This window comes from Ranitomeya imitator, chromosome 3 (genome assembly GCF_032444005.1).
Source record: "Ranitomeya imitator isolate aRanImi1 chromosome 3, aRanImi1.pri, whole genome shotgun sequence".
NCBI classification, from domain to species: Eukaryota; Metazoa; Chordata; class Amphibia; order Anura; family Dendrobatidae; genus Ranitomeya; species Ranitomeya imitator.
In genome coordinates, this window is record NC_091284.1 from 807868320 (window position 1) to 807896290 (window position 27971).

Genomic DNA, 27971 nt, shown 5'->3' on the forward strand with positions numbered 1-27971 from the left:
GGAGGAATAGACACGGGCAAGGTCAGAAAGTGCAGCAGGACAAATCAGGGTACTACAAGAGTCAGATACTCACGCCGTAGGCAGAAAATATAACTGACATGGCCTGCAGGATGCAGCAGGAAGAAATAGCAGACCTGAACCCAAAATGAGGCCAGGCAAAGTTATCCCATGAAATGATCAGCCCGGGAAAGGGGCAGACAGGACTCAAATCCTGGATTGGATCATAACACTTACTTGGCTCTGTCCACATTGAGTGATTAAAACTGTCTATGGCCCTTTACATCAGATTAGGTAGGACTTGACCTGAAAGCTCTGCTGGGGGTGTACAAACTCTAGTGGGCTCTGCAGTAGGGCTGGTAGTCTGCCATGGTCCTCTGACCAGTCTGTTTTTAAATACCAAAGCCTGTTTTGGCACTGCGATTCTTCTTTGGTGTAAACTAATGAAGTCCTTCTTTTCTGACTTCCTGGAGACCACAGTCTGTTGTTTGAGCTGAAGTAATTAGGAAAACATGGCACTTCTGGACTTCTGGTGGTGCACAAGTAGGATAACCAAATCCGTCAGCTGCGATGTAGAAATACTTGGAATTCATATAGGTGTATTCAAGAATTTATTTACTGAATTAAGAAATTCCCGAAAATTTAGAGACTTTTTGGTCAATAACTGACCTTCATCAGTCATCTGGACAGAGGAGATCTGTGTGGAAGCACGCTGTGTGAGGGTCTCCAGTGTCCTGTCTTAGCAGTGGACACTGCAGACCCTCACACAGCGCGCTTCCACACAGATCTCTATCCAGATGACTGATGAAGGTCAGATATTGACCGAAACATCTCTTAATTTTTGGAATTTCTTCATTCAATAAATAAGTTCTTAAATACTCCTATGTGTTGTTTGGTCTGCACAGACTCACCAGGTACACCGTGTGGTCTCAGCCACACACTGACTTCTTCCTGCTTGCAGCCTCTATATATAATTCTTGGTACTACCGCAGCATCTAGTGGCAGGATGAAATACTGCAAGTATGCAATCGGCATACATCAAAATACAAGACAGTGGAGGGGGCACACCTACAGTTATTAGTTTTTGCCACCATGGCAAGGATTCTTACTGTGGACTATAAATTTAATAATGTCCAACTCTGTCCATACAAATTGTACGGTCCGACTTGAAAACCTCAGGATACATGACCAATATCCAATATGTATGACCAGCCATAGTCTGAACATGATAAATGCAAACTACTCAGTCCCATTATTTGCTAGGTGCTCTGGAGAATTAAGCAATCTGAGACCACGCGGGCTGTGCGAAAGTTTAGGTTGTTTTAGTTATGTGCCGCTTATATCCCCTGCAAGTTCAGAAAATATCAGCATTTTCTGCTAGTTGAGATGTTCAAGTTACATCACATTTGGAAAGCCGCCAGTGAAAAAAATTACCAAACATATAAATATGCATAAAAAGTGAAGAGCGATGAATATTGATGCCGCTGATGACTAATGGATCTGTAAGACCAAAGCAAAGTCAGCGTGTAGCAGAAAGGTTGTACGCTCTGCAGTCATCATTTGTTGGTCACCTAGGAGGTCAATTGGAGACAAGTCTAATTATTAAGAAAAAAAAGACTGTCTCCATGGTGCAGCGCGCTCCGAGACTGAAGGATTAACGCCGAGGAGATTCCTCCCATACTGATTGCTTCCTGCAGTTATTTTTAACATGGAGATAACTCCACTCAAAGAATGTGAATAGTCGAGAATAGTCGATGTATCTACACAGCAAGGCTTCATCACTATAATTCTACTATGTGCATCATTACAGGGGTTGTCCTAACTTACCAAGGTGATAACTTGTTGATCACTGAAATCCCAGAGAAAAATCGACGCAACATGGGACTGCTATAGATAGCTGAGTACTGCTCTCTTTATGTTTGACATTTCCATAGACAAAGGAGTGGTGGTGCGCCTGCGCAGCAATCGGTGGGACTGTTACATGTCATGCTGAGCTTAATCACATTGTTCATGGCGACAGTTTTACAGAGTTGTTTCTAAATTCCTACCCAACCCAAAATATTAGGAGATATTGTGCTGTATATTTTCCACTTGTTCCAGCAACATCTGCTTCTGTCCTCAAGAGTTTCTTTCAATGGAGGTGACAGCATTGCCAGCATCTCTGCTGCTATAATTCTGTTGATCCCCTGTTGCTGACTGGGCTTGAGCCTGACCTCATTTTCTCCGTGACTTTCACCTCGGCTTACCAGACTTATGTTCTGATTGACCTTCTTGTATCTGTCCTTGCATACAGTGTCACCGCACTGTTGCAGGATATCCCGTGGCAGGAACTCCTTCCTTATACCTAAAGCTAGGGGTGCCCTAGCTATCCCTGCTCCCCAAATTACTTATGATGGTGAAGATGCCGGGGTCATGTGCCTTGCTGAGCTTCTAAATCAGCCATTATCTTTCTCCTCCCCCACCCATTGAAGTGGAGAGTTGTAGTGTTTAAGAAAACACAAACCAGACTAACAAGGGAAGATGTACAGGGATAAATGAAAATACCAATCATACAAATATGCACTCACAAACAACAGAGTGGAACACCAAGAAGTAAAGGTAGTAAAAACCAAATAAGGATGGTTTCACATTTGCGTTTAAAAACGCAGCATTTTAAACGCATCCGCAAGTGGTGAAAAAAACCGCATGTAAACGCGTACAAACGCTGCGTTTTTTAGACGCATGCGTTGTCGCATGTGGTTAAAAAAACGCCACGTTTGTACGCGTTTATATGCGTTTTTTCCTGCATTTGCGCTTTTGGTAAGCATGATGAGAAATTTCACAAGCTGGTTTCTGTTCATTCTGCTTCACAAAAATCGGAATAAAAAAGCAATCAAAAATGTCACGTGCCCGAAAATGTTACCAATATAAATGTCAACTCGTCCCGCAAAAAACAAGACCTCACATGACTCTGTGGACCAAAATATGGAAAAATTGTAGCTCTCAGAATGTGGTAACGCAAAAAATATTTTTTGCAATAAAAAGCGTCTTTCAGTGTGTGACGGCTGCCAATCATAAAAATCCACTAGAAAACCCCTTATAAATAGAAATCAAACCCCCTTCATCAACTTTAGTTAGGGAAAAATTAAAAAATTTAAAAAATGTATTTATTTCCATTTTCCCATTAGGGTTAGGGTTCGGGCTAGGGTTAGGGTTAGGGCTAGGGTTAGGGTTAGGGTTAGGGCTAGGGTTAGGGTTTGGATCCCTTTATCACCTTGATGGTGGGGGCGCCTTATCAGTGTCTAGACTTCTTTTTCTCTATTGAAACACATGCGTTCAAAAACGCAACCAAACGCATGTGCTTAAAAATGCATGCGTTTACATAGACAGCAATACGTTTTTTTGACGCAATCGAACACATGCGTTTTTTTTGGCAAAAAAAACGCCTCTAGAAATTACTACATGTTGCATTTCCGCACCAAAACGCAAGCATCGAAACGACGCATGCGTCATCAAACGCGGCCAAACGCATACAAAAAAAACGCATGCGTTTTTATTGTTAAATATAGGAAAACAAGACACATGCGTTTATATGCGTTAAAACGCAGCGGCAAAAAACGCAAATGTGAAACCAGCCTAAGAGAGGATGAGGATATGCACATAGACAAATTGACAAATTGCCAAACAGTCTTCAGAACAATACTCCAAACACCTCCTCAAATATCCAACACCTCCAACTCCAGAAGCAGGAAGTATGAAACTAACACTGGCAATTCTTGCCAGAGTCAAGTTTTTATAGCAAAGGCCAATACTGAACAGGCCATCAAAGGGGAAAGCTCTAAGAGGTTTCAACTGAACAGATTAACCCATGCTCTGCTAACAGAAACCTGCACTGTTTAATATGATGGTGAAGTGCTTCTAATCAGTGCAGGAGTATATGAAATCAGACAGCACAGTCTTCTGGCCTTTCTCGGTCATGTAAACCAGGGGTCCCCAACTCCAGTCCTCAAGGCCCACCAACAGGTCATGTTTTCAGGATATCCTTTGCATTGCACAGGTGATGCAATTATTACCTGGGCAAGACTAAGGAAATCCTGAAAACATGACATGTTGGTGGGCCTTGAGGACTGGAGTTGGGGACCCCTGATGTAAACCACCTGACACTGAGCTTGTTGGATTGCTTTTGCTTCCATCTCGCTCCTCAGGCCAGCAGCCACTCCGTTAATGCAGTCCATTAGACACCTTAGTTGGGTGCACGCCGGAGTACCTCTGGATAGGACCTGTTATATGGAATGGCTCGAGTCAAGTCTACCAAGGTTGCCTTTTTCAGTCATTGGCCTCACTGAGACTTTGCAGATATGTGTCAAAAGACAAAAGTAATAGCCCGAGCAGGCTCTGGGGAAGGGAGCCACAGAGAAATCTTTATCTGAGTATTATTTACACCAGTGTTTCCCAAACTCCGTTCCTCACGGACCCCAAGGGTCATGTTTTCAGGATTTCCATAGTGTTGCACAGGTGAGACAATTCCTGATACCTTGATGATACTTCTACTACTTGAGCAATACTAAGGAAATCCTGAAAACATGACCTGTGGGGTCTGTGACGACTGGAGTTTGGGAAACACTGATTTACACAGTGCACTGCTAATATATTAATATAGGTATGGTGCTGTTATTTTGTCACTGTGGTTGTATTATTTGTATTATTTGAGCACTTTTTGGTGGTATTATTTGAGTTTTTTGTAAAATAGTATAAAGTATTTGCACATGATATGGCCACACAGGGCATAATGGAAGTTCCACCTGATTCAGGACATAAAAGGGACTATCCGCTCTTCTGCAAAAATCTTCTGAATCCTTACAGCGTGCACACCACACACTGTCAGGATTCCCCAATATTGCATACATGTGGTCACGTGCAAACTGGGCATGCACTGAAATTGCACTTGTGGGCCCTCCCCATAACATTTGTATAGAAGCTACAAAATTGTCTTGCGTACTTGTCACTTTTCAGCACTGTAAAAACGAGTCTTCTCCATTCCTGACAGTGCATGACAGGGTCCCACTTTCAAGATAGGTGCTGGTCCCAGGGATACTTCGGGTAACCATTCTCCATTACAGCTAATAGATGAAGGTCCCAGAAGAGGAATTTTCTTGTATGATGGTTGTCTTTAGATATTAACTTTTGAAGCATAACTAACAAATAACACATACTTCTTATAAATATTATAATATCAGAAAGGATAAGAAAACATGGCTGCTTTCTTCTGATAACAGCACCACGCAAGTCCTCAGGTTGTATATGGTATTGCAGCTCTGCGTCATTCATTTCACTAGACCAACACTGCAATACCAGTCACATACAGGTGTGGCACTGTGTGTGAGATAAAAAAAAAAACAACAAAAAAACAGCCATGTTTTTCAATCCTCGACAATTCTTTTAACTGTTTACGAGTGATTTCTCAAAGAAAAAATAAAGGAACCTTATCTGCCATCCCTAATTCCCATGTTACCCCCTTGGATGACATGTTCAAGTGCCGTATAAAATCTGTTTTTATAAGCTTTTTTAGTTTTGTCCCCGGTGGCAAGAATTGAGTATTAGACCATTGTTGAGAACTTTTTTACATTGACTAACTTAAGGTACCGTCACATTTAGCGACGCTGCAGCGATCTAGACAACGATCCCGATCGCTGCAGCGTCGCTGTGTGGTCGCTGGAGAGCTGTCACACAGATCGCTCTCCAGCGACCAACGATGCCGAAGTCCCCGGGTAACCAGGGTAAACATCGGGTTACTAAGCGCAGGGCCACGCTTAGTAACCCGATGTTTTCCCTGGTTACCAGTGTAAATGTAAAAAAAAAAAAACACTACATACTTACATTCCGGTGTCTGTCGCGTCCCCCGGCGTTCTGCTTCCTGCACTGTGTAAGTGCCAGCCGTAAAGCAGAGCGGTGACGTCACCGCTGTGCTTTACGGCCGGCCGGCGCTCAGTCAGTGCAGGAAGCAGAACGCCGGGGGACGCGACATACCCCGGAATGTAAGTATGTAGTGTTTTTTTTTTTTTACATTTACACTGGTAACCAGGGTAAACATCGGGTTACTAGGCGCGGCCCTGCTCTTAGTAACCCAATGTTTACCCTGGTTACCAGTGAAGACATCGCTGAATCGGCGTCACACACGCCGATTCAGCTATGTCAGCGGGTGATCCAGCGACTAAATAAAGTTCTGGACTTTCTGCTCTGACCAACGATGTCACAGCAGGATCCAGATCGCTGCTGCGTGTCAAACACAACAATATCGCTATCCAGGACGCTGCAACGTCACGGATCGCTAGCGATATCGTTGTTAAGTTGTTCAGTGTGAAGGTACCTTTAGAGCTAATGGTCTAAATCATATAAACCTAAATTAAACATATTTTGAGTATCTGGAAGGCACTTAGTATATGGAGATATGAAATATGGAGGACATCATGGTTGGAAGAATACAAGGAACAAGGAGAAAAAGAAGGACAGCAACCCAATTGCTTGATACTATCACGATAACAGTGGAGAAGAGGCTTGCACAAAATCGATCTTCCTTCAGATTGTTTATCCATCAAGTCGCCCATGGCTCGAGATTGAGCAGAAGGCCATTAAAGGGAACCTGTCATCCCCAAAATCGATGGTGAGGCAAGCTCACCGTCATCAGGGGCTTATCTACAGCATTCTGTAATGCATTCTGTAATGCTGTAGATAAGCCCCCGATGTAACCTGAAAGAGGAAAAAAAGAGGTTAGATTATACTCACCCAGGGGCGGTCCCGCTGCGGTCTGGTCAAATGGGTGTCTCAGGTCCGCTTCGGCGCCTCCCATCTTCATTCCATGACGTCCTCTTCTTGTCTTCATGTCGCGGCTACGTTGTCTGCCCTGTTGAGGGCAGAGCAAAGTACTGCAGTGCGCAGGCGCCGGGCCTCTCTGACCTTTCCAGTGCCTGCGCACTGCAGTACTTTCCTCTGCCCTCAACAGGGCAGACAAAGTACGCCTGCGCTGGAGCCGCGGCGTGAAGACCAGAAGAGGACGTCATGGAATGAAGATGGGAGGTTCTGTTCCGGACCTGAGACACCCATCGGAGCAGGACCGCCCCTGGGTGAGTATAATCTAACATATTTTTCTCCTCTTTCAGGTAACATCGGTGGCTTATTTACAGCATTACAGAATGACGGTAAGTTTAACCTCACCATCGATTTTGGGGGTGACAGGTTCCCTTTAAATAAAGGGTGATAAATAAAATAAAGAGGATCTGTCACTAAGTTAAAAATGGACAGATTTTGCTCTTCTTGTTTTACTCCCGCAGCTCTCTTAACCCCTTCAACCCGAAGCTTTTTTGTTTTTTCATTTTCGTTTTTCGCTCTCCTTATTTCCATAACTTTTTTATTTTTCTGTCAATATGGCCATGTGAGGGCTTATTTTTTGCAGGACGAGTTGTACTTTTGAATGCCACCATTGGTTTTACCATGTCGTGTAATAGAAAACGGGAAAAAAATTCCAAGTGCGATGAAATTGCAAATAAAGTGCAATCCCACACTTGTTTTTTGTTTGGCTTTTTTGTTAGGTTCACCAAATGCTAAAACTGACCTGCCATTATGATTCTCCACATTATTACGAGTTCATAGACACCAATCATGTCTAGGTTCTTTTTTATCTAAGTGGTAAATAAAAATCCAAAATTTGCTGCAAAAAAAAAATTGTGCAATTTTCCGATAACGGTAGTGTCTCCAATTTTCGTGATCTGCGGTCAGGTGAGGGCTTATTTTTTGCCTGCCAAGCTAATGTTTTTAATGATCCATTTTGGTGCAGATCTGTTCTTTTGATCGCCCGTTATTGCAATTTAATGCAATGTTGCGGTGACCAAAAAAACGTAATTTTGGCGTTTTGATTTTTTTTCTCGCTACGCCATTTAGCGGTCAGGTTAATCCTTTGTTTTTATTGATAGATCAGGCGATTCTGAATGGGTTGTTGTTATTGTTTTATTTTGATTGGGGCGAAAGGGGGGGGGGTTTGATTTTAAACTTTTATGTATTTTTTATTTTTTTATATTTTTAAACACTTTTTTTTAATTTTGGCATGCTTCAATAGCCTCCATAGGAGGCTAGAAGCAGGCACTACACGATCGGCTCTGCTACATAGAGGTGAAGTACAGATCACCTCTATGTAGCAGAAATGCAGGGTTGCTTTGAAAGCCAACCACAGGGTGGCGCTTAAAGCAATCGGCCATCAACAGCCATAGAGGTCTCAAAGAGACCTCTGGTTGTTATGGCAATGCACCGATGACCCCCGATCATGTGACGGGGTCAGCGGTCCTAGCACTTCCGGCCGCGTGGCCGGGAGCGCTAGTTAAATGCTGCTGTGAGTGTTTGATGGTGGCTTTTAACTAGTTAATGGGCGCACGCGGATCGCGTGCACATGTCAGCTGTACAAAACAGCTGACATGTCGCAGCTTTAAGGTGGTCTTACCGCTGGAGCCCACCTCAAAGCAGGGGATCTGCCAGCTGACATACTATTCCGTCAGCCGGCAGAAAGGGGTTAAGTAATGCGTTTTTTTTAATCTGCCAAATGGTTCCATTTATGTAAGCCATTTTAACTTCAGTGCACATTTTTTGATCTTTATCAAGGGACGTAGCTCACAGGATCCTCTGGGGAGTGTCTTTAGGCTTCCCTGCATTATTACCTTGTGAGCCACACCTCCTTGTAAAGAGCATACAAAGTAGCACTAACTTAAAAGTCCTGTATCTCAGGAACCGTATAGCAGATAAAAAAAAAAAAAAAAAAGCGCAAAACACTTCGGGAGTCAAATAAGTGCTAGGACGGGATACTTTTCCCTCAATGACAGATCTTTTTTTAAAGCTAAAATCTGCCAAAAATAAAACTCCCCCTCTAATTATTCAATCCAAGAGTGAAGATAAGAATATCATTCTCCAAAAAGTTCCCATGTGAAGTGCATTAGTTTGTTCTTTGCCGCAGTAAGATTGTGGTTCCCTGAAGACGTACGTCTTCCCCTCTTCGCGTCTTGTCATCTCCTGCGCGGCACAGACGGAATTGCTAGTTGTCAAGTAAACTGTCATCCCTCCCGTGCAGCCCACAACCTGTTTATCTCGCATATATTATTGTTCTCCTTTACTTCTTTTCACTTCCCACATATGTTTCCTATTCTTAGATGAAATCTCAAGGAATCATTTCCGGTTATTATTTTTTTATTTTTTTTTTTTGCTATATTTCATTTTTTATTTTTTTATGTGATTTTTAATTTTGATGTTATTCGTTTAATTTTAATCCTATGATCTAAATCGATCAGCACGATCCTGCTTTACCAGGCAAGACTATGGTAACATGTACGATTTTTTTTTGCTGATGTAGTTTCTATGGAAATCTTAAAAAGTGATGGTGCGAGAACTGTTGTTTTAATGCACTTATAGGGAGGAATTGGTAACCATTGCTTTCGGTAAATTAAGGAAAACCAGGACAGTTTGTACCTAAATCATGTTTTTGCATATATTTTCCAGGGAGAAAAAGTACTTTCTGTGCTTACATTATTTACAGTATTAAATGGCAAACAAGTACTATCTGTGCCTAATTCATTTATGGGGAGAGAAGAAGAGGAAGCATTGACAGTGTCTACATTGGGAAGCAGTGAAACCATACTATTTTTGCCTAGAAGGTTTACCATGAGAGAAGAGAAGGCAGCCATGCCTGTGCCCTCATGATTTACAGTAAGGGTTAGACAAGACAGCACTGGGTTTCCCATACATTCTGTAAATAATGTAGGTATAGATAGTACTGTCTTAATTAACCTTTACTGTAAATCATGAGGGCACAGGTATGGCTGCCTTCTCTTCTCTCATTGTAAACCTTCCAGGCAAAAATAGTATTGTCTCACTGCTTCCCGATCTAGATTATGTAGACACTGTTAATGCTTCCTCTGCTCTCCTCATAAATGAATTAGGCACAGATAGTACTGGGCTTCCCATCTCTTTCTGTAAATAATGTATCTCCTTGCGGAGAGTGACACGTGATGCCTGATAAACTATGGTGAGTAGACTTTTACTCCTTCGCGCCGTAACACATTTTCGTTTTTGCATTTCTGTTTTTTGCTCCCTTGCTTCCCAGAGCCATAACTTTTTTTTTATTTTTTCATCAATATGGCCATGTGAGGGGTTTTTTTGCGGGACGAGTTGTACTTTTGAACGACACCATTGGTTTTACCATATCATGTGCTGGAAAAGGGGAAAAAAAATTCCAAGTGCGGTGAAATAGCAGAAAAAGTGCAATTCCACAACTTATATCATATTCACTAAATGCTAACACTGACATAGTAACATAGTTAGAAAGGCTGAAAGAAGCCATTTGTCCATCCAGTTCAGCCTATATTCCACCAGAATAAATCCCCAGATCTACGTCCTTCTACAGAACCTAATTGTATGATACAATATTGTTCTGCTCCAGGAAGACATCCAGGCCTCTCTTGAACCCCTCGACTGAGTTCGCCATCACCACCTCCTCAGGCAAGCAATTCCAGATTCTCACTGCCCTAACAGTAAAGAATCCTCTTCTATGTTGGTGGAAAAACCTTCTCTCCTTCTGCGCAGAGAATGCCCCCTTGTGACCGTCACCTTCCTTGATATAAACAGATCCTCAGAGAGATATTTGTATTGTCCCCTTATATACATATACATGGTTATTAGATCGCCCCTCCGTCGTCTTTTTTCTAGACTAAATAATCCTAATATTGCTAATCTATCTGGGAATTAGAGTTCCCCCATCCCCTTTATTAATTTTGTTACCCTCCTTTGTACTCGCTCTAGTTCCATTATATCCTTCCTGAGCACCGGTGCCCAAATCTGTACACAGTACTCCATGTGCGGTCTAACCAGGTATTTGTACAGAGGCAGTATAATGCTCTCATCATGTGTATCCAGACCTCTTTTAATGCACCTGCTTTGGCAGGCGCTGCCTGGCACTGGCTGCTCCAGGTAAGTTTATCATTAACTAGGATCCCCAAGTCCTTCTCCATGTCAGATATACCCAGTGGTTTCACATTCAGTGTGTAATGGTGACTTGCCATTATGATTCTCTAGGTCATTATGAGTTTGTACATACCAAACATGCATAGGTTCTTTTTTATTTAAGTGGTGAAATTTTTTTTTCTGGGATCTAGGACTGGGTGAGGGCTTATTTTTTGCGCGCTGAGCTGATGTTTTTATTTATACCATTTTGGTGTAGATACGGCCTTTTAATTGCCCATTATTGCATTTTTTTTAAAAAATAAAAAAAATGTAATTCTGGCGTTTTGACTTTTTTTTTTGCTATGCCATTTACCGATTGGATTAATTATTTTTATATCTTGTTAGATCAGGCAAATGTGAACATAGCGATACCAAATATGTGTATCTTTTTTAATTATTTATTCAAATTGGTCGAATTGAAAATGATTTGAACTTTTATACTTTTTTTTATTTTTTTTATATTTTTTAAAACTTTTTTTTAAATTTACAATTGCTTCAATAGTCTCCATGGGAGACTAGAAGCTGCGATCATCCGATTGTGCTACACAGAGCAGGGCTTAAGCCCTGCTCTATGAGTCGCCCCGCAGGCTAGGGGTACTCGGTGCTGGGTCCGGTGTTCACAAGGGGATGGCACGGTGGCTGTGACCCGGTCCATGGCCCTGGGTGCCCGTATAAAAGGGGAAAGGTCTTTAAAGGGATAAAGTTTATGTTCGCGATTCCACCTGTGGTATTCGGTCAGGTCGACCGACGCTGCTTTAACGGGTCCGCTGGGGTGATGTTATGGCAGGTAGATGGTATACCTTCCCACAGGTGAAGTGTATCCCCAGGGCTTCCCAGAGTGTAGATGGTGGATAGTGAGAAGCGCAGAGAAGAACGAGGACACAAGGTTGCAGTCTCTTTACCTTTACTGAAGACTTCAGCATCCACAGTCCAGGGCATCAGACCACAGGGCAGGCAGAGAAGTCCGGGCAGTCCAGAGACAAGCAAGTTCCCCTGGGTAAGTCAGGTGGGAGCATACCTCCCTGCGCTTTCTGTCTCTAAGTCCCTGCTGCCACTAAGTGTCTCAACAAGGTCTTTAATCATTCTGCTGTCCTAGGACAGGTACCTGTATGGGAGGCAGCTCGGGCCGAGTGAACTGGGGTCTGTTCGCGGTGACTCCAGGCTCCTAGGTGCTGCTGTGCCACAGGTAATTATGGGTGAAGTCCTTGTTGAACAATAACCTCCAGTTCTGCTCTGTGTTTTATAATCAACATAAGCCTCGGGCTCCCGGTGCCCGGATTCTTGCGCTGATACTCTTCAGAGGCCTGCTCATGGCCTCCTGGAGCTCTCACTTTCCTCTGTGCTCCACTCCTGTCTGTCCTCGCACACAGACTTCTGCTACAAACTGAGCTGTCTCCGCCTCCAAACCAGGATCTTTATTGAGGGAAGTGTTGTGAATTCTGCTTTTGGGTTCCCTCCAGTGGTTGAAGGTGGGAATGCAGTTGTCTCTGAGTCACAGTCCTGGCCAGGTGTAGCTGCTGATTGCAGTTCTGACTGAGATATTTAGGTGTGCAGGATTCATTAGTCCTTGCCAGTTGTCAATGTTTCTTGTGAAGTGTTGGATCACTTTCTGGCTTTCTCCTGCTTGGCTGCCAATTCAGCAAGATAAGTGTCTGTTTCTTTTTCTGTGGCACACATGCAGTGTGCTTATATTCTGTGCTTTTCATTTGTTTTTCTCTTGTCCAGCTTAGACTGTGTCAGTGTTTTTCTCAGTCTTGTTGGATTCTCTGGAGTTGCAGATATACGCTCCACCTCTTAGTTAGATTGTGGAGTTTTTGTATTTTCTGCGGTGGATATTTTTGGAAGGATTTTTTAATACTGACTGCTTAGTATCCTGTCCTATCCTTTCCTATTTAGCTAGTGTGTGCCTCATTTGCTAAATCCTATTTCCTGCCTGCGTGTGTCTTTTCCTCTACTACTCACCGTCAATATTTGTGGAGGACTGCCTATCCTTTGGGGTTCTGCTCTGAGGCAAGATAATACTATTTCCATCTATAGGGGTATTTAGTCCTCCGGCTGTGACGAGGTGTCTAGGTTTTGTTAGGCACACCCCACGGCTACTTCTAGTTGCGATGTTAAGATCAGGGTTTGCGGTCAGTATAGTTACCACCTACTCCAGTGAAAGTTTTCATGCTGCTCCAAGGTCACCGGATCATAACAGGGAAGCTGCCCTAAAACAGGGCTTGGAGCTCCCCCTCCTGGCCTGGAAGTGGAAGGTGTTGTGTGTGTGTAAACCTACCAAAGGAAATCTCACTTGTCTCCAGACATAGTACTATCCTCCCAGAGAGGAAGACAGCACTACTGTGGTACCCGAACTCCTGGGGTGCCACACTCTATGTAGCTAAAATGATCACTCGCTATGAGCGCCGACTGCTGTGCGGTGCTCATAGCAATCCGGCAATAACAACCACAAAGGTCTACTGCAGACCCCAGATTGTCATGCCAATCCATCTGCGACCCGCGGTCATGTTACTCAGGTGCCGATGGGCGGGATTAGTGACAGCGTGATCAGATTAAATGCCACTGTCAGAGATTGACAGCGGCATTTAACAGGTTAACAGCCGCTAGTGGATCGCAATTCCACCCGCAGCTGTTAGGAGCACATATCAGCTGTTAAAATTAGCTTACATATGCCGGGAAAGATGTGGGCTCATCGCCGGAGCTCATATTAAAGGGAGAGACACAACATGCACAGTACATGTACAGTTCATATCTTGAAGGGGTTAAGCCTTGCAATGCTCCTCTTGGAAATTAAATATGCAAATTGTCTCTTCAGAGAGGAAGAGGACTAGAATTCTAGTTCCACCTATTGTAAGTAGCAATCCTAAAAGTCAGTATCGACCTTTTAACTAGTCTTGTCATACGACTTAGTATAAAAGCCAAACCAGGAATCTCAATTCGCCGATACAGTGTTTCGATGTACAGTACATGCAAAGTTTGAGATCTGGTTTAGTTGGATGAGAGGCGTCTGACCAGGATCCATGGTGTAATGTTTCTCCTTGCTGATAGTGACATGTCAAGTCTGACATACCAAGGTGAGGAGACTTTTAAGCATTGTCAGGCTTGACATGTCACTCTTCGTAAGGAGAAACATTAACCCTTTGGTCCCAGGTCAGACATCTCTCATCTGAGGGTTGTCGACGTTCTTGGTCTGGTGGCTCCCTTCTTCTTGCCATACCACCCTCCTGCTTGCTTCGTGTGGATGATGCATCCCTACGTCATCCACACAGTCTCCTCGACATCACGCTCCTGTGCAGGTGTGCTTCTATGCCCTGATCAGGGCAGAGTAAAATACTGCAGTGTGCATGTGCTGGGGCTCTTTCACTTTTCCTGGTGCCTGCGCACTGCGGTACTTTGCTCTGCCTTCAACATGGCTGGAAAGTATGCTTGAGCAGGAGCGCAATGCCGAGCAGACTGTAGATGATGCAGGGACAAATTAATTTATGAGAAGAGGAGGCAGCAGCAATATCTTTGCCTTTCTTCCTTTACAAGGAAACAATGGAAGCCAGTAATATCTTTAACTACATTACTTATAGAAAGAGATATTAACTTAGTAATATCCGTGACTGCATTATTCAGGAGGAAAGAATAGGAGTCAGCAATATCTGTGCCTCCATCATTTACAGGGAGAGAAATGGAGCCAATCATTATTATTTAAAGAAATAGATATTACTGGCTTTCTATCTGCACCTAAATCATTTATGAAGAAGGAAAAGGAGGTAAAAATATTTGAGACAAGTAGACAGTACTATCTGTCCCTACATATCTTACAAGGAGAAAAGGAGGAGACAGCAATGTCACTTTAACTGTTCCCTCTTCATAAAATATTGCAAAATAAAATTTCTGCACCTAAATCAGTTATGAGGAAGGAAGAGGAGGCAACAATATTTGTGCCTATATCATTTACAGTGAGAGACAAGGAGACAGTACTATCTATGCCTCCGTAATTTACAAGGAGAAAAGAGGAGACGGCAATGTCATCTTAACTGTTCCCTCTTCATAAAATATTGCAAAATAAAATTACTGCAACTAAATCACTCATGAGGAAGAAAGAGGAGGCAACAATATTTACCATTTACATTGAGAGAGACAAGGAGACAGTACTATCTATGCCTACATAATTTACAAGGAGAAAAGAGGAGATAGCAATGTCATCTTAACTGTTCCCTCTTCATGAAATATTACAAAACTAAATTTTAGCTTGCATTGCTTTCTTTTAGGGCTCCTAGGCACAGATCCCACTTCTTAGTGGCTTTTTTTTACATTTTCTATTGTTTGTATGCCTTGTAGCAGTGCTGTGTGCTATTCTGCATGCAGACTCCTTCCCCATTATAACTATTTGCTATATGCAAGCAATCACAAATTGCCCAGCTGCCTGTCGCTTAAGGTACCTTCACACATAACGATATTGTTAACGATATCGTTGCTATTTGTGACGTAGCAACGATATCGTTAATGAAATCGTTATGTGTGACAGAGACCAACGATCAGGCCCCTGCTGGGAGATCGTTGGTCGCTGAATAAAGTCCAGAACTTTATTTCGTCGCTGGACTCCCTGGAGACATCGCTGGATCGGCGTGTGTGACACCGATCCAGCGATGTCTTCACTGGTAACCAGGGTAAACATCGGGTAACTAAGCGCAGGGCCGCGCTTAGTAACCCGATGTTTACCCTGGTTACCATGCTAAAAGTAAAAAAACAAATGCTAGATACTTACCTACCGCTGTCTGTCCTCCAGCGCTGCGCTCTGCACTCCTCCTGTACTGGCTGTAAGCCGGAAAGCAGAGCGGTGACGTCACCGCTCTGCTTTCCGGCTCCCAGACAGTACAGGAGGAGAGCAGAGAAGCAGAGCGCAGCGCTGGAGGACAGACGGCTGTAGGTAAGTATCTAGTGTTTTTTTTTTTTTACTTTTAGCATGGTAACCAGGGTAAACATCGGGTTACTAAGCGCGGCCCTGCGCTTAGTTACCCGATGTTTACCCTGGTTACCGGCATCGTTGGTCGCTGGAGAGCGGTCTGTGTGACAGCTCTCCAGCGACCAAACAGCGACGCTGCAGCGATCCGGATCGTTGTCGGTATCGCTGCAGCGTCGCTAAATGTGAAGGGGCCTTTACACAAGGAGCTTCGCTGAGTTTACACGTAATGCTTTTGTTCCCAAAGGCTTGAATACCAATGTGCTGTTCAGTAACTTCCTAGATAAGAGCTAAGAAACCCATTTATATTCTTGTTTTTCCTCTCATCAGAGCTGACATGACGCTTTGGATGGGAATAAAATGGATTATTGGAAACAAAAAGTCATTGATAAGAATTGGTAGTTAATTGGTAACACTAGTTATTGGGTTATCTGTAGTGATGAGCGAATATACTCGTTACTCGAGATTTCCCTATCATGCTCGAGGGTCCTCCGAGTATTTTTTAGTGCTCGGAGATTTAGTTTTTATTGCCGAAGCTGAATGATTTACATCTGTTAGCCAGCATAAGTACATGTGGGGGTTCCCTAACAACCAGGCAACCCCCACATCTGCTTATGCTGGCTAAGGCCGGTTTCACACGTCCAGATAATTCCAGTACCGTACAAAAACGGTACTGGAGTTATCCGTGTCCGTGTGTCCGTGTGCACACGTGGCACATCAGTGTGCCACACGTGCGGCACACGTGTGCCGCCCGTGTGCCAACTGGGTACCACACGGAGCGTGCCGGAGACAGTGCGAAAGTTTAGCGCTGTCCCAGGCATCGTGCTGAATCCCCATTCATATGTTCCCCGCAGCAAAAATATGAATAATAGTGTTTAAAATGCAAATCCAGGTCCCCCACCCTCCCACTTCCTGTGCGCCCTCCCCCCCCCCCCCCGCGATTAAAATACTCACCTAGCTTCCGGATCCCTCGCCGCAGCGTCCTCTTCTGGCCGCAGCTTCTCCTGTATGCGGTCACGTGGGGCCGCTCATTTACAGTAATGAATATGCGGCTCCACCCCTTTGGGAGGTGGAGCCGCATATTCATGATTGTAATCGGCGGCCCCACGTAGCCGCATACAGGAAACGATGTGGCCAGAAGAGGACGCTGCGGCGAGGGATCCGGAAGCTAGGTGAGTATTTTAATCACAGCGGGGGGAGCGCACAGGGGGTGGGAGGGGGGGGACCTGGATCTGCATTTTAAACACTATTATTCATATTTTCCCTGCAGCAAACGCTGCTGCAGGGAAAATATGAATCGTGGCTTCTGCACCAGTGGGGGGGGACAGCGCTTAATGTAGCGCTGTCTCCTGCATGGAACACGGACTGCACACGGACGACGTCCGTGTGCGGTACGTGTTTTACACGGACCCATTGACTTTAATGGGTCCGTGTAATTCGTGCGCTCCCACGAACACTGACATGTCTCCGTGTTTGGCACACGGAGACACGGTCCGCAAAAAATCAATGACATCTGCACAGATGCATTGATTTCAATGTGTCTACGTGTGTCAGTGGCTCCGGTACGTGAGGAAACTGTCACCTCACGTACCGGAGACACTGACGTGTGAAACCGGCCTAACAGATGTAAATCATTCAGCTGCGGAAAGAAAAACTAAATCTCCGCGTGCTCGGGAAATCTCGAGTAACGAGTATATTCGCTCATCACTAGTTATCTGCTGTCAGTCACTATATAATGTGCATTCCTTATATTTCTCCTATGGATGTTTTCCATATTTTGATGTATTTCTCGCTCTGTCACAAGGTAATATATTATCCACTTAAGGAAAGGTTTTGCTTTTCAGTCATGGGCGACTTCCCGAGGAAAGCAGGTCACTAGTCCCCCACTGGATGCTAGATGCTGAGCAGGACCCCTTACATGTCAGTCACTGAATTATTTTATTTATTCCACTGTGAATGAATCCCCTTGTGACCTGGAGATTCTTTATTAATTTATTTTTTATTTTATTTTTTTATTTATTTTGTGCTTTTTTTTCTCCCTTTCTTTCAAGAGCAATAGCTTTGTTATTTTTCCATCAGCCTAGCAGTACGAAGGCTTGTTTTATGCAAGACGAGTTATAGTTTTGACATGATTCACTTTATTATACAATGGACTGAAAAAATGGTCAAACAATCCCAAGTTGGGTGAAAAGGGGGGAAAAAGAAAAGCACAATTCCACTAATATTTTGTGGCTTTATATTATAGTTTATGTAATATAATATAATATATATATATATATATATATATATATATATATATATATATGTGTGTGATTAAAACATTGAGAACTTTGTAAATAAATACACATTTAACTTCTGTGTCTATTTTCTGTCACCCAAATCTTTTTAATTTTTCTGTTTATATGTAAAATAATTATTTTTGCATTGCTTTATTCTGAGGACTATAACTTTTTTATTTTTTCGTTGATGCTGTATGGCAGATTCTTTTTTGCGAGACAAGATGACGTTTTTAGCGGTACCATGGTTATTTATATCCGTCTTTTTGATCGCATGTTATTCCACTTTTTGTTCGGCGGTATGATAATAAAGCGTCGTTTTTCGCCTCATTTTTTTTTTACGGTGATCACTGAAGGGGTTAACTAGTGGGACAGTTTTATAGGTCGGGTCGTTACAGACGCAGCGATACTAAATATGTTTACTTTTATTTATTTTTTTTTTTTAGATAAAGAAATATATTTATTGGAACAATATATTTTTTTTTTCCTCATTTACGATTTTTTTTTTTTACACATGTAAATATATATTTTTTTAACTTTGTCCTGGGGGGGTACATGACTATATAGGGTCAGATCGCTGATCTGACACATTGCTGTGCACTGTGTCAGATCAGCGATCTGACAGGCACAGCAGGGAGGCTTCCCGACACCTGCTCTGAGCAGGCGCTTGGAAGCCACCTCCCTGCAGGACCCGGAAGGCCCCCCTGCAGCCATTTTGGATCCGGGCCTGAAGGGAGGAGGAGGTAAGAGACCTTCGGAGCAATGCAATCACATCACGTTGCTCTGAGGGTCTCAGGGAAGCATGCAGGGAGCCCCGTCCCTGCGCGATGCTTCCCTATGCCGCCGGAACGCTGCGATCATGCTTGATCGCAGTGTGCCGGGGGTTAATGTGCCAAGAGTGGTCCGTGACTGCTCCTGGCATATAGTGCCGGATGTCAGCTGCGATAGTCAGCTGACACCCGGACCCAATCGGCCGCGCTCTCCCCATCAACGCAGCAGATCGGTGATGGCGTACTATCTTGTTGGTGGTCATACAGGCCCATACCATCTCGACGGGATAGTACATCCGATGTCAGAAAGGGGATAATGGTCCTTTGTCCACAGCATAATCAAGAAGTTTATTACTCATAGCACTGTAGCTAATCTCCGTGGACGTGGACGGCAGATAAAAATTGACGGAATGCAGGATAGTCTGGATGGTGGATAAGCAGAAACATAAAAAAGCTAGACTGCAGTTTGCCAAAATGTGCACGAGTAAGCCAAATTCTTTGTAGGAAAGTGTCTTGTGGACACATGAGACCAAGATAGAGCTTTTTGGTAAAGCACATCACACATCATTCTGTTTACCAAAAATTGAAAGAGGCCTACAAAGGAAAGAACACAGTACCTACATTCAAATATAGTGGAGGTTCAAAGATGTTTTGGGGTTGTTTTGCTGCCTCTTACACTGGGTGCCTTGACTGTGTGGGTGCAACGGGCCCACCAGAGTTGATGTGCAAGGCCAGATTAAAGGTGTTGTGATGACCGAGCTTGTAGAATCAATACAGTACGCATACACGTAGTGTCCAGCATAAGATTCCACTTTAATTAAATGCAGGTGGGGTTTATATACACCCCTGTCAGAAAGGGCTTTATGCGAACAAGCAAGAAACTGTTGGCTCAGTGGTTAGCACTGCAGCCTTGCAGCGCTGGGCTCCTGAGTTCAAATCCCACCAAGGACAACATCTGCAAGGAGTTTATATGTTCTCCCCGTGTCTGCGTGGGTTTTCTCCGGGTACTCCGGTTTCTTCACACATTCCAAAGACATACTGATAGGGAATCTAGATTGTGAGCTCCGATGGGGACAGTGCCGATAATGTATGTAAAGCGCTGTGGAATTAATAGTGCTATATTAATGAGTAAAATAAGTAAATAAACTGTTTTGTTGGATTCATACTTGGTTGTGTCTAAGTGTCTGGTTCGATCCAGAATGTCAGGGACTTGGAATGTGAAGAGGGGAAGGTTTCTATGTAAAACTTCTACGTGATAGATTTACAGCATAAAATGGAGACAGAGAAGGCAAAATGGACCCTGGTTTACCACAACTGTGTAGAAGGCATCATGAAATCTGAAGATTGCCATTGGATTTTGGGTCGCAATATAATGACCAGTGTCAGAAAACTAGGTTTGCATCCTTGGTCATGGGTCTTCCAGTAGGACAATGACCACAAACAAACTTCCAGAAGCCCCTGGAAATGATTGGAAACAAAGTGCTAGAGAGTTCTGAAGTGGTCAGCCATGAGTCCAGATCTAAATCCCATTGAACACGTGGAGAGAGCTTAAAATTGTTGTTGGGGGATGGCCTCCTTCAAATATGAGAGACCTGTAGCTGTTTTAAAAGAAGAGTGATCCTAAATTCCAGTTGAGAGGTGTAAGAAGCTTTCATTCAATCTTCAACATATCGTTCGCAATGACATTAACGTACCATGATCCAGAAGAGCAGCTGGAATTTTTAATAATTGATTTGCTTATTTGCTTATCCACCATCTGAACTATCCTGCATAGCAACTTTTCATCAATTTTTCTCTGCTGTCCACATCGAGGGATATTAGCTACAGTGTAATGGCTTATAAACTTCTTGATTACGTTGTGCACCATTACCAAAAGAACATCAAGATCTCTAGGAATGGACTTGCAGCCTTGAGATTGTTGATAATTTTCAACAATTTTGGTTCTCAAGTCCTCAGACAGTTCTCTTCTCCTCTTTCTGTTCTCCATGCTTAGTGTGGCACACGCAGACACACAATGCAAAGATTGAGTTAATGTCTCCAGTTTTAATCTGGTTTCAGGTGTGACGTTCATATTCTCCACACCTGTTACTTTCCACAAGTGAGTTTGAATGAAACAGTGTCATATACTGAAAACAAAGTTGTTTACCCACATCTTTGGAAAGGTGCCAACAATTTTGTCTTGTCCATTTTTAGGTTTTATGTGAAATTATGTCCAATTTGCATTTTTGTTTCTCATTTTTTCTGTTATTCCAAAACATTGGAAGGAAATAAACGTGTAATTGCAATAATTGAAAACTTCATTTTCTGAAACAATTTCAAGGATGCCAACACTTTTGGGAATGACTGTATATACAGTACAGTAGCTTTCGAAAGAATTCACCCCCATTGGCATTTTACGTGTTTTGCTACGTCACAGACTGGAATTTTACAGGAATTTTTTGAGGGTTTGCATCAGTTCATGTAAAGAACATGTCTATAACTGTGAACATTTGGTTTTCTTTTTATTGTGAAGCAAATAACAAATAGGGCATAACTATTACTTTGTAGAGCCTCATTTTGCAGACATTACAACTGTAAGTCACTTTGGATAAGTCTCTATGAGCTTTCTACATCTAGCCACTGGGATTTTTGCCCTTTCCTCAAGGCAAAACTTCTTCAGCTCCTTCAAGTTAAATGGTTTCCTCCAATCTTCACGTCTGACTACAGATTCTCCATTGGATTAAGGTCTGGGCTTTGACTAGACCACTGTAAAACATTTATAAGTTTCTCCTTAAAGCACTCGAGTGATATGCTTGGGTCATTGCCTTTTTGGAAAGTGAACTTCCATCCCGGTCTCAAATTACTGACAGAAAGAAACAGGTTTTGCTCAAGAATATCCCTGTATGTCGCACCATCAATCTTCCCCTTAACTTGGACCATTTTTCCTGTCCCTGCTGCCAGAAAACATCCTTACAGCATGTTGCTGCCACCAATATGTTTCACTGTGGGGATGGTGTTTTATTTATTTTATTTATTTTTACTCATTTTATGTGGCATCATTAATTCCACAGCGCTTTTACAAACATTAATAGCACTGTCCCCATTTGGGTTCACAATCTAGAATCCCTATCAGTACGTCTTTGGAGTGTGGGAGGAAACCTAAGTACCCAGAGGAAGCTCAGGCAAACAAGGAGAGAACATACAAACTCCTTGCAGATGTTGTCCGTGGTGGGATTTGAACCCAGGACTCCAACACTGCAAGGAGTGTTCTTAAGTTCTTGGGTTGATGAGCTGCGTTGGTTTGGCACCGGACATAGCATTTATCTTGGTGGCCAAAAAGTTCAATTTTAGGCTCATCTGACCACAGCACCTTCCTCCATACTGTACACTTGGGGAGTCTAACACACAATTTTAGTGTGTAAGTAAAGGCTTTTCTTCTGCCCACTTTTCTATAAAAGCCACCTCCATGGAGTGTACAGCTTATTGTGGTCATATGGACAGATAACTAAGTCTCTGCTTGAGAACTCTGCAGCTCGTTCAGGGTTACCTTTGGTCTGTGGGCTGCCTCTTTGATTAATGCACTCTTTGCTCAGGCTGAGAGTTTTGGTGGGCGGCCCTCTCTTGGAAGGTTTGATGGGGTACCATGTTCTTTCCATTGATAATATTGGGTTTGATGGTGCTCGGGGGATCATCAGAGATTGGGATTTTTTTTATAACCCAACCCTGACTTGAATTTCTTAACAACTTTGTTTGTTTGACATGTTCGGAGATCTTCTTGGCCTTCATGGTGTTGTTTGGTCAGTGATGCCTCTTGTTAATGATGTTGCTGCCTCTGTGGCCTTTCAGGAAAGGTAAAGTGTATATACTGACAGATATGTGACATTTAGATTGCACGCAAGTGGACATCCTGTTACTAAGCATGGAGCTTATGAAGGTAATTGCTTGAACCAGGAATTTTTAGGGGCTTCATCGCAAAAGGGGTGAATATATATGCACATGTCAATCCTTTGTTATTTGATCCAATAAATTTAATCTAGGCCTGTAGTTTTCTGACATCTCTTCACCAACTTAGACTATTTAGTGCTTATGCATCACATACACATCGGATTAAAACCTGTGTTTAAATATTTTAAAGAAGTGAGTGTGAACGAGCATCACATGCTTGAAACAAAGTTGTTGCCAACATTGTTCGGCCCATTTGTGGGGGTTTGTGTGAAATGATGTTTAATTTGCTTTTTTTTTCTCTGTTTTTTCTTGTGTTGTTCCAATATACACAAAGGTAATAAACATATGTAGAACAAAACATGTGTAATTAAAATAATTTCCTGAGAAAAAATACTTCATTTTCTTGAACACTTTCAAGGAAGTCGACACTTTCGGCTATTACTGTATAAAGATAGTCTTAAGGTAAGCTTTTATATGGAAAATAGACATTTCTCAACAGTGGCTTTGTAGGTGGGCAGAATATGTGATGTTAGATATATCGGTGATGTCCCATTAGGCTAAAAGGAAGAATTTACCTTCTAAGGAAATGTTGGCATTAGAATAAAACAAAGAGCTGGATAACAACTAGTAGCAGGTTTATACCTTTAGAAATGTTATATTGCACAGGCAGAGATGAGCATGTGATGGACTAACATATAAACATGGAGACAATGAAGAAAAGAAGACTGTGTAGCGCGTGAAGAGTGTAGATGATGGGCGTAAAGTGGGTGGTGAGGGGGATGGACTGTCTATACCGCGATGTGATGTTTCCTTTGTGTTGTGTTTCCTTTCCTATGGGATGGTGGCTGTTATCTTATTTGTTTATGTCCAAGAAGTGCGCGACTCTTGTCAAGGATTCCATTTCTGTAGGTAGCAGGTTTGTGAGCACCAAAATGTACTAGCTGTAAGAAGATTTTCCCCTGTAAGGAGTAATGTAAGCAGGGTATTTGTTTGACTATTGTATCCCTCCATAGGAATGTTTAAGAAATGTTCTTAACTTTTGGTCTATTAGAGATGTAGCTTATGTGTGATGCCAATGATGTTACTTCGTTCCAGAAGGAACTACACATGACCACCAGATATGAAAGAAATTGCCATGTTCATGGAGCACATGACGGTCAGATATGCAATAGAACACCCCTTCAATATTTTTGGAGACAGAAGGATTCCACTTGTGTGTTTTTACCAGGGTGATATGCCATCTAGCGAATATCCTATATGAGCTCTCTGTTTTCACACATTGAGAAGGACAATCAGAAGTTCTATAGATTGTCGTCAAATTCACAGGGGAGAATAACACATTTAGGTCTTTTTCCTAGGCGCATATGAATGCCTTTGGTCTTTGCTTGTAAGTAAAGTGTTGTATAGGAAAGACAAGACTTTTTAGGATGAATTGAAAGAATCTTCATTTTTTCACATGGATTTAGGCTTTTTTGTTTGTCTCCCATTTTAATGAAAGATGTTATCGTCTTTTTGAGCAGAGGATAGTGTAGGAATTAGGTTGAAAGCTAAAATATGAAGGCACTTCCTCTCTGTCCTTCTTCTCTTTCCTTCATTCTCCTCTTTCCTCCATCTCTTTCCTTCCTGCCTTACTCTTTCCTCACGCTCTTTCCTTCCTTCCACTCTTTACTGCCTCTATTTCCATCCTTCCTCTTTCCTTCCGCTCTTTCCTTTCTTCCTTCCTTCTTCTCTTTCCTTCATCTTTATCTTTCCTTCCTCTCTTTCCTTCCTTCCTTCTTTCTTTCCTCGCTTTCCTTCATTCCTTTCTTCATTCCTTCACCTTCCTTCCTCTTTCCTCCTTTTATTGCTTTTTGTTTATTCCTTCCTTGCTTTCCTTCCTTCCTTTTTCTCTTTCCTTCCTTCTTCTCTTTCCTTTTGCTTTCCTTCCTCTCATTCCTTCCATTTTCTTTCCTTTATCTTTTTCCTTCCTCCCTATCTTTCCTTCCTCTCTGTCCATCCTTCCTTCCTCTCTTACCTTACTTCCCCTCTTTCCTCCCTTCCTCGATTTCTTTCCTTCCTTTCACTCGTTCCTTCCATGTTCCTTCATCTCTTTCCTTCCATCCTTTCTGTTTTTCCTTCCTTCTTCTCCTTCTCTTTTATCTTTCCATTTTCTATCCCCTTTTTTCTTAATTTCATGCATACATTCATCCATATTTTCTTACTCTTCCTCCCTTGTTTTCTCATGTTTCTCTTCTTCATCCTTTTATTTTCTTTAGACAACTTTCCTTCTTGAAGTTTTAGGTATGCACAACAAGCAGTCAAGTACAAGTGTCTGCAATTCACCTTCAGGCAGCTGAGCTAAAACTTGGCAGCCGATGTCCCATTATTAGTTGTATTAATCCCTTTAGATTGTCTATTATCAGATGTGTACACGTGTTATTGTAGTTGTTGTACTGGCGCTATATCCCCAATACTTCTCTCAGTAATTCGGGTTTTTACTAAATACTGTATTTTATTTTTGTAATATTTAGAGACAAATAACGCAATAGTGTTACCATTCTCACAATTGTATAAAGAGATACTTTTTTTGTATCTGTAGGATTTATATTGATGGACCCTTTGGGAGCCCCTCAGAAGAAGCCATGAATTATGAAGTAAGCCTTTGTATCGCTGGCGGGATCGGAGTCACACCATACGCCTCCATATTCAACCAGTTACTGTACGTACAACACTAAGAATTATGTTATTTCATCATAAAAAAGTAGATACATAATATGTAGGGTAATTTTGAAGAGATATACTTATGGAGCACTCAATGGGACTTATATACAGGCTATTGACTGGGACATCATTGGAGTGACAGTACTGCCCAGGCCGTAGTGAAGAGCTATGGTGCAGCTGACATATTGCAGAGCACCATGGCTCTATACACCTGGCATACAAAGAAGGAGTGAAATATGAAGAGATTTAAAGATTTAATAGTGAGGGTAAAGCACCATAAACTATTTAGCTACACTTGGTTCTTGTTTCAGGCCAGAAATGAGGTGCCAACCAAGAAAAATACAAACATAGAGTAACCCCAGAAACATAGAATTCTGGAGCAAGAACCCAGAGTGGTACAGGGGCCATACGTAGTGTAACCCACTGTAACCCACTGTATGTGTATAAGCCTATGTACAGCAGTCATAAGACAAGGTGATGGACTATTGGCCAAGGGATGGAGGAGCGCAGATTGAAGTAGCATCTGCCCCAGATGTAACGATCAGATAATAGAGTGACTTTTGGCCTGAGGCTTTCTGCATGATCTGTTCTCCCAGCTGAACAGAGTGAGAGGACTGCTGAGGATCAAATGATTTATTCTAATATAACAAAAAATATGGCACCGAACCACAGGGTATATACCTGCAGACAAGGATAGTCAGGATTCTGTGAACAGCAGTGGGGTAGCAGCTGCCCGAACCCATGGAAGTAGAGAGCATTTCCCATACTCGGTGACTGGTGCACTACCTTGTCCTCTCATCAGGTAAAAGTGAAATTCTCACATGTGTGTCAGGCTAGAATCCACTTATAACTTTTATTGCAGCTCTTGGGAGTGAGTGGTATAGTTTGACGATGTGGCCACCAATTTGTACACTCTTTCCACCCCAGTTGCCTTGCGGTACCACAAATTAGCTTGATCCGCAGGTGGCTGATGTCTCATGGTCATCCAGCAGTGTGACACTTAGGCTATGTATACATAGAATTGATCTATTGTAAACTTTCTGCAGTGGCAAAGTCTATACAACATTTTGGTTTGATTTTGATGAAATCCCGCTAGACTGTTATGCCAGTATGTAGTATGACAGATAGGCGAACAGGAGCAGATAGTCATGACTTTAGTTCCTGCAGAAAGACAAAGATCTGGCACCACTTTTTGTAGGTAAACAAATACTATCCATTACTTTCCTTAGAGAAAAAATCCTCTTACTTCTTTAGAGAGACAGAAACTACTTACTGTAGAGACAACAACCCACTTCCACTTTCTGCAGAAAGATAAAGACCTACTTCCATTTCCTGTGGAAAGATAAAGATTTGCCACCACTCCTTGTAGAAAGTTATAGATCTGCCCCAACTTCCTGGAGAGACAAAAATTCTCCCCCACTTCCTGTAGAAAGATAAAGGCCTACCTCCACTTCCTGTTGAGAGACAAAGACCCGTACCCACTTCCTGCAGAAGGGTAAAGACTTCTCCCCGCTTCCTGTAGAAATATAAAGACTTGCCCCATTTCCTGTAGAAAGATAAAGACTTGCCCGCAATCCTTGTAGAAAGATAGATAACACATCCTGTAGAGAGCCAAAGTCCGGACTCCACTTTCTGTAATCCGTTTTGGTGTCTCTACCGCTAGACACAGATTACAGCTGACAGCAGGCCGCGGACTGCAAGTTACACAAAAGAGAGACACATAGCGGCTGACACTTCCCAATTTCCCAATATTTGTCTTCTCTGTGGACTTTTAGGATGCAGCATGTATATTTTCTAGACTGTACTTGTGGTATGCAACCAATACGCAGATGGTTATCCTCAATCACACGTGGTGAAGTACTGGAGATGTAAAGCCTCCACGTTCTCGGCTGTCTGGACTATTTCATTATCTCTCCTCTCACTTAAGTGTCATATTGGGGTTATGCTGTGGACAAGAATTCTGAGGAGATTTATATGTGACTCTTTTCCGCTCGCTATCTACTTTAATAAATGGATTCCCTCGAGTTTTGCCTTCAACTGCTTATACAGATTATATAGGGTCAGTACAAAGCAGCAGGCTGAATTGCTGGCATTTTCAGACACATAATACTTATCTATTGACTGTACTCTTAGTTAGGAAGTTATTATTATCATTTCTGGCACAACAAATACCACCACAAGCTCTAGGAAATATAGCGCAATCACAACATAAAAACCATTGACAGGTGAAGGGAACAGCAAGGATTACTGGTGACAATGGCGCCTGCCAGAAATGGGATATATCAGGCAGAACTTGATCAGTCAGTTTTTGAAGTTGATGTGTTGGAAGCAGGAAAAATC

General features: G+C 42.6%; 1 protein-coding gene across 3 annotated transcripts in view; it reads left to right on the top strand.

Moving 5' to 3' along the window:
• NOX4 (NADPH oxidase 4) overlaps nucleotides 1-27971 on the top strand; it is a 284105-nt gene that overhangs the window by 233085 nt on the left and 23049 nt on the right. For all 3 annotated transcript variants that reach the window (XM_069759250.1, XM_069759251.1, XM_069759252.1), the window contains one exon: nucleotides 25510-25629. In XM_069759250.1, coding sequence (XP_069615351.1) covers nucleotides 25510-25629 — 120 coding nt within the window. The remainder of the gene's footprint in view (nucleotides 1-25509; nucleotides 25630-27971) is intronic.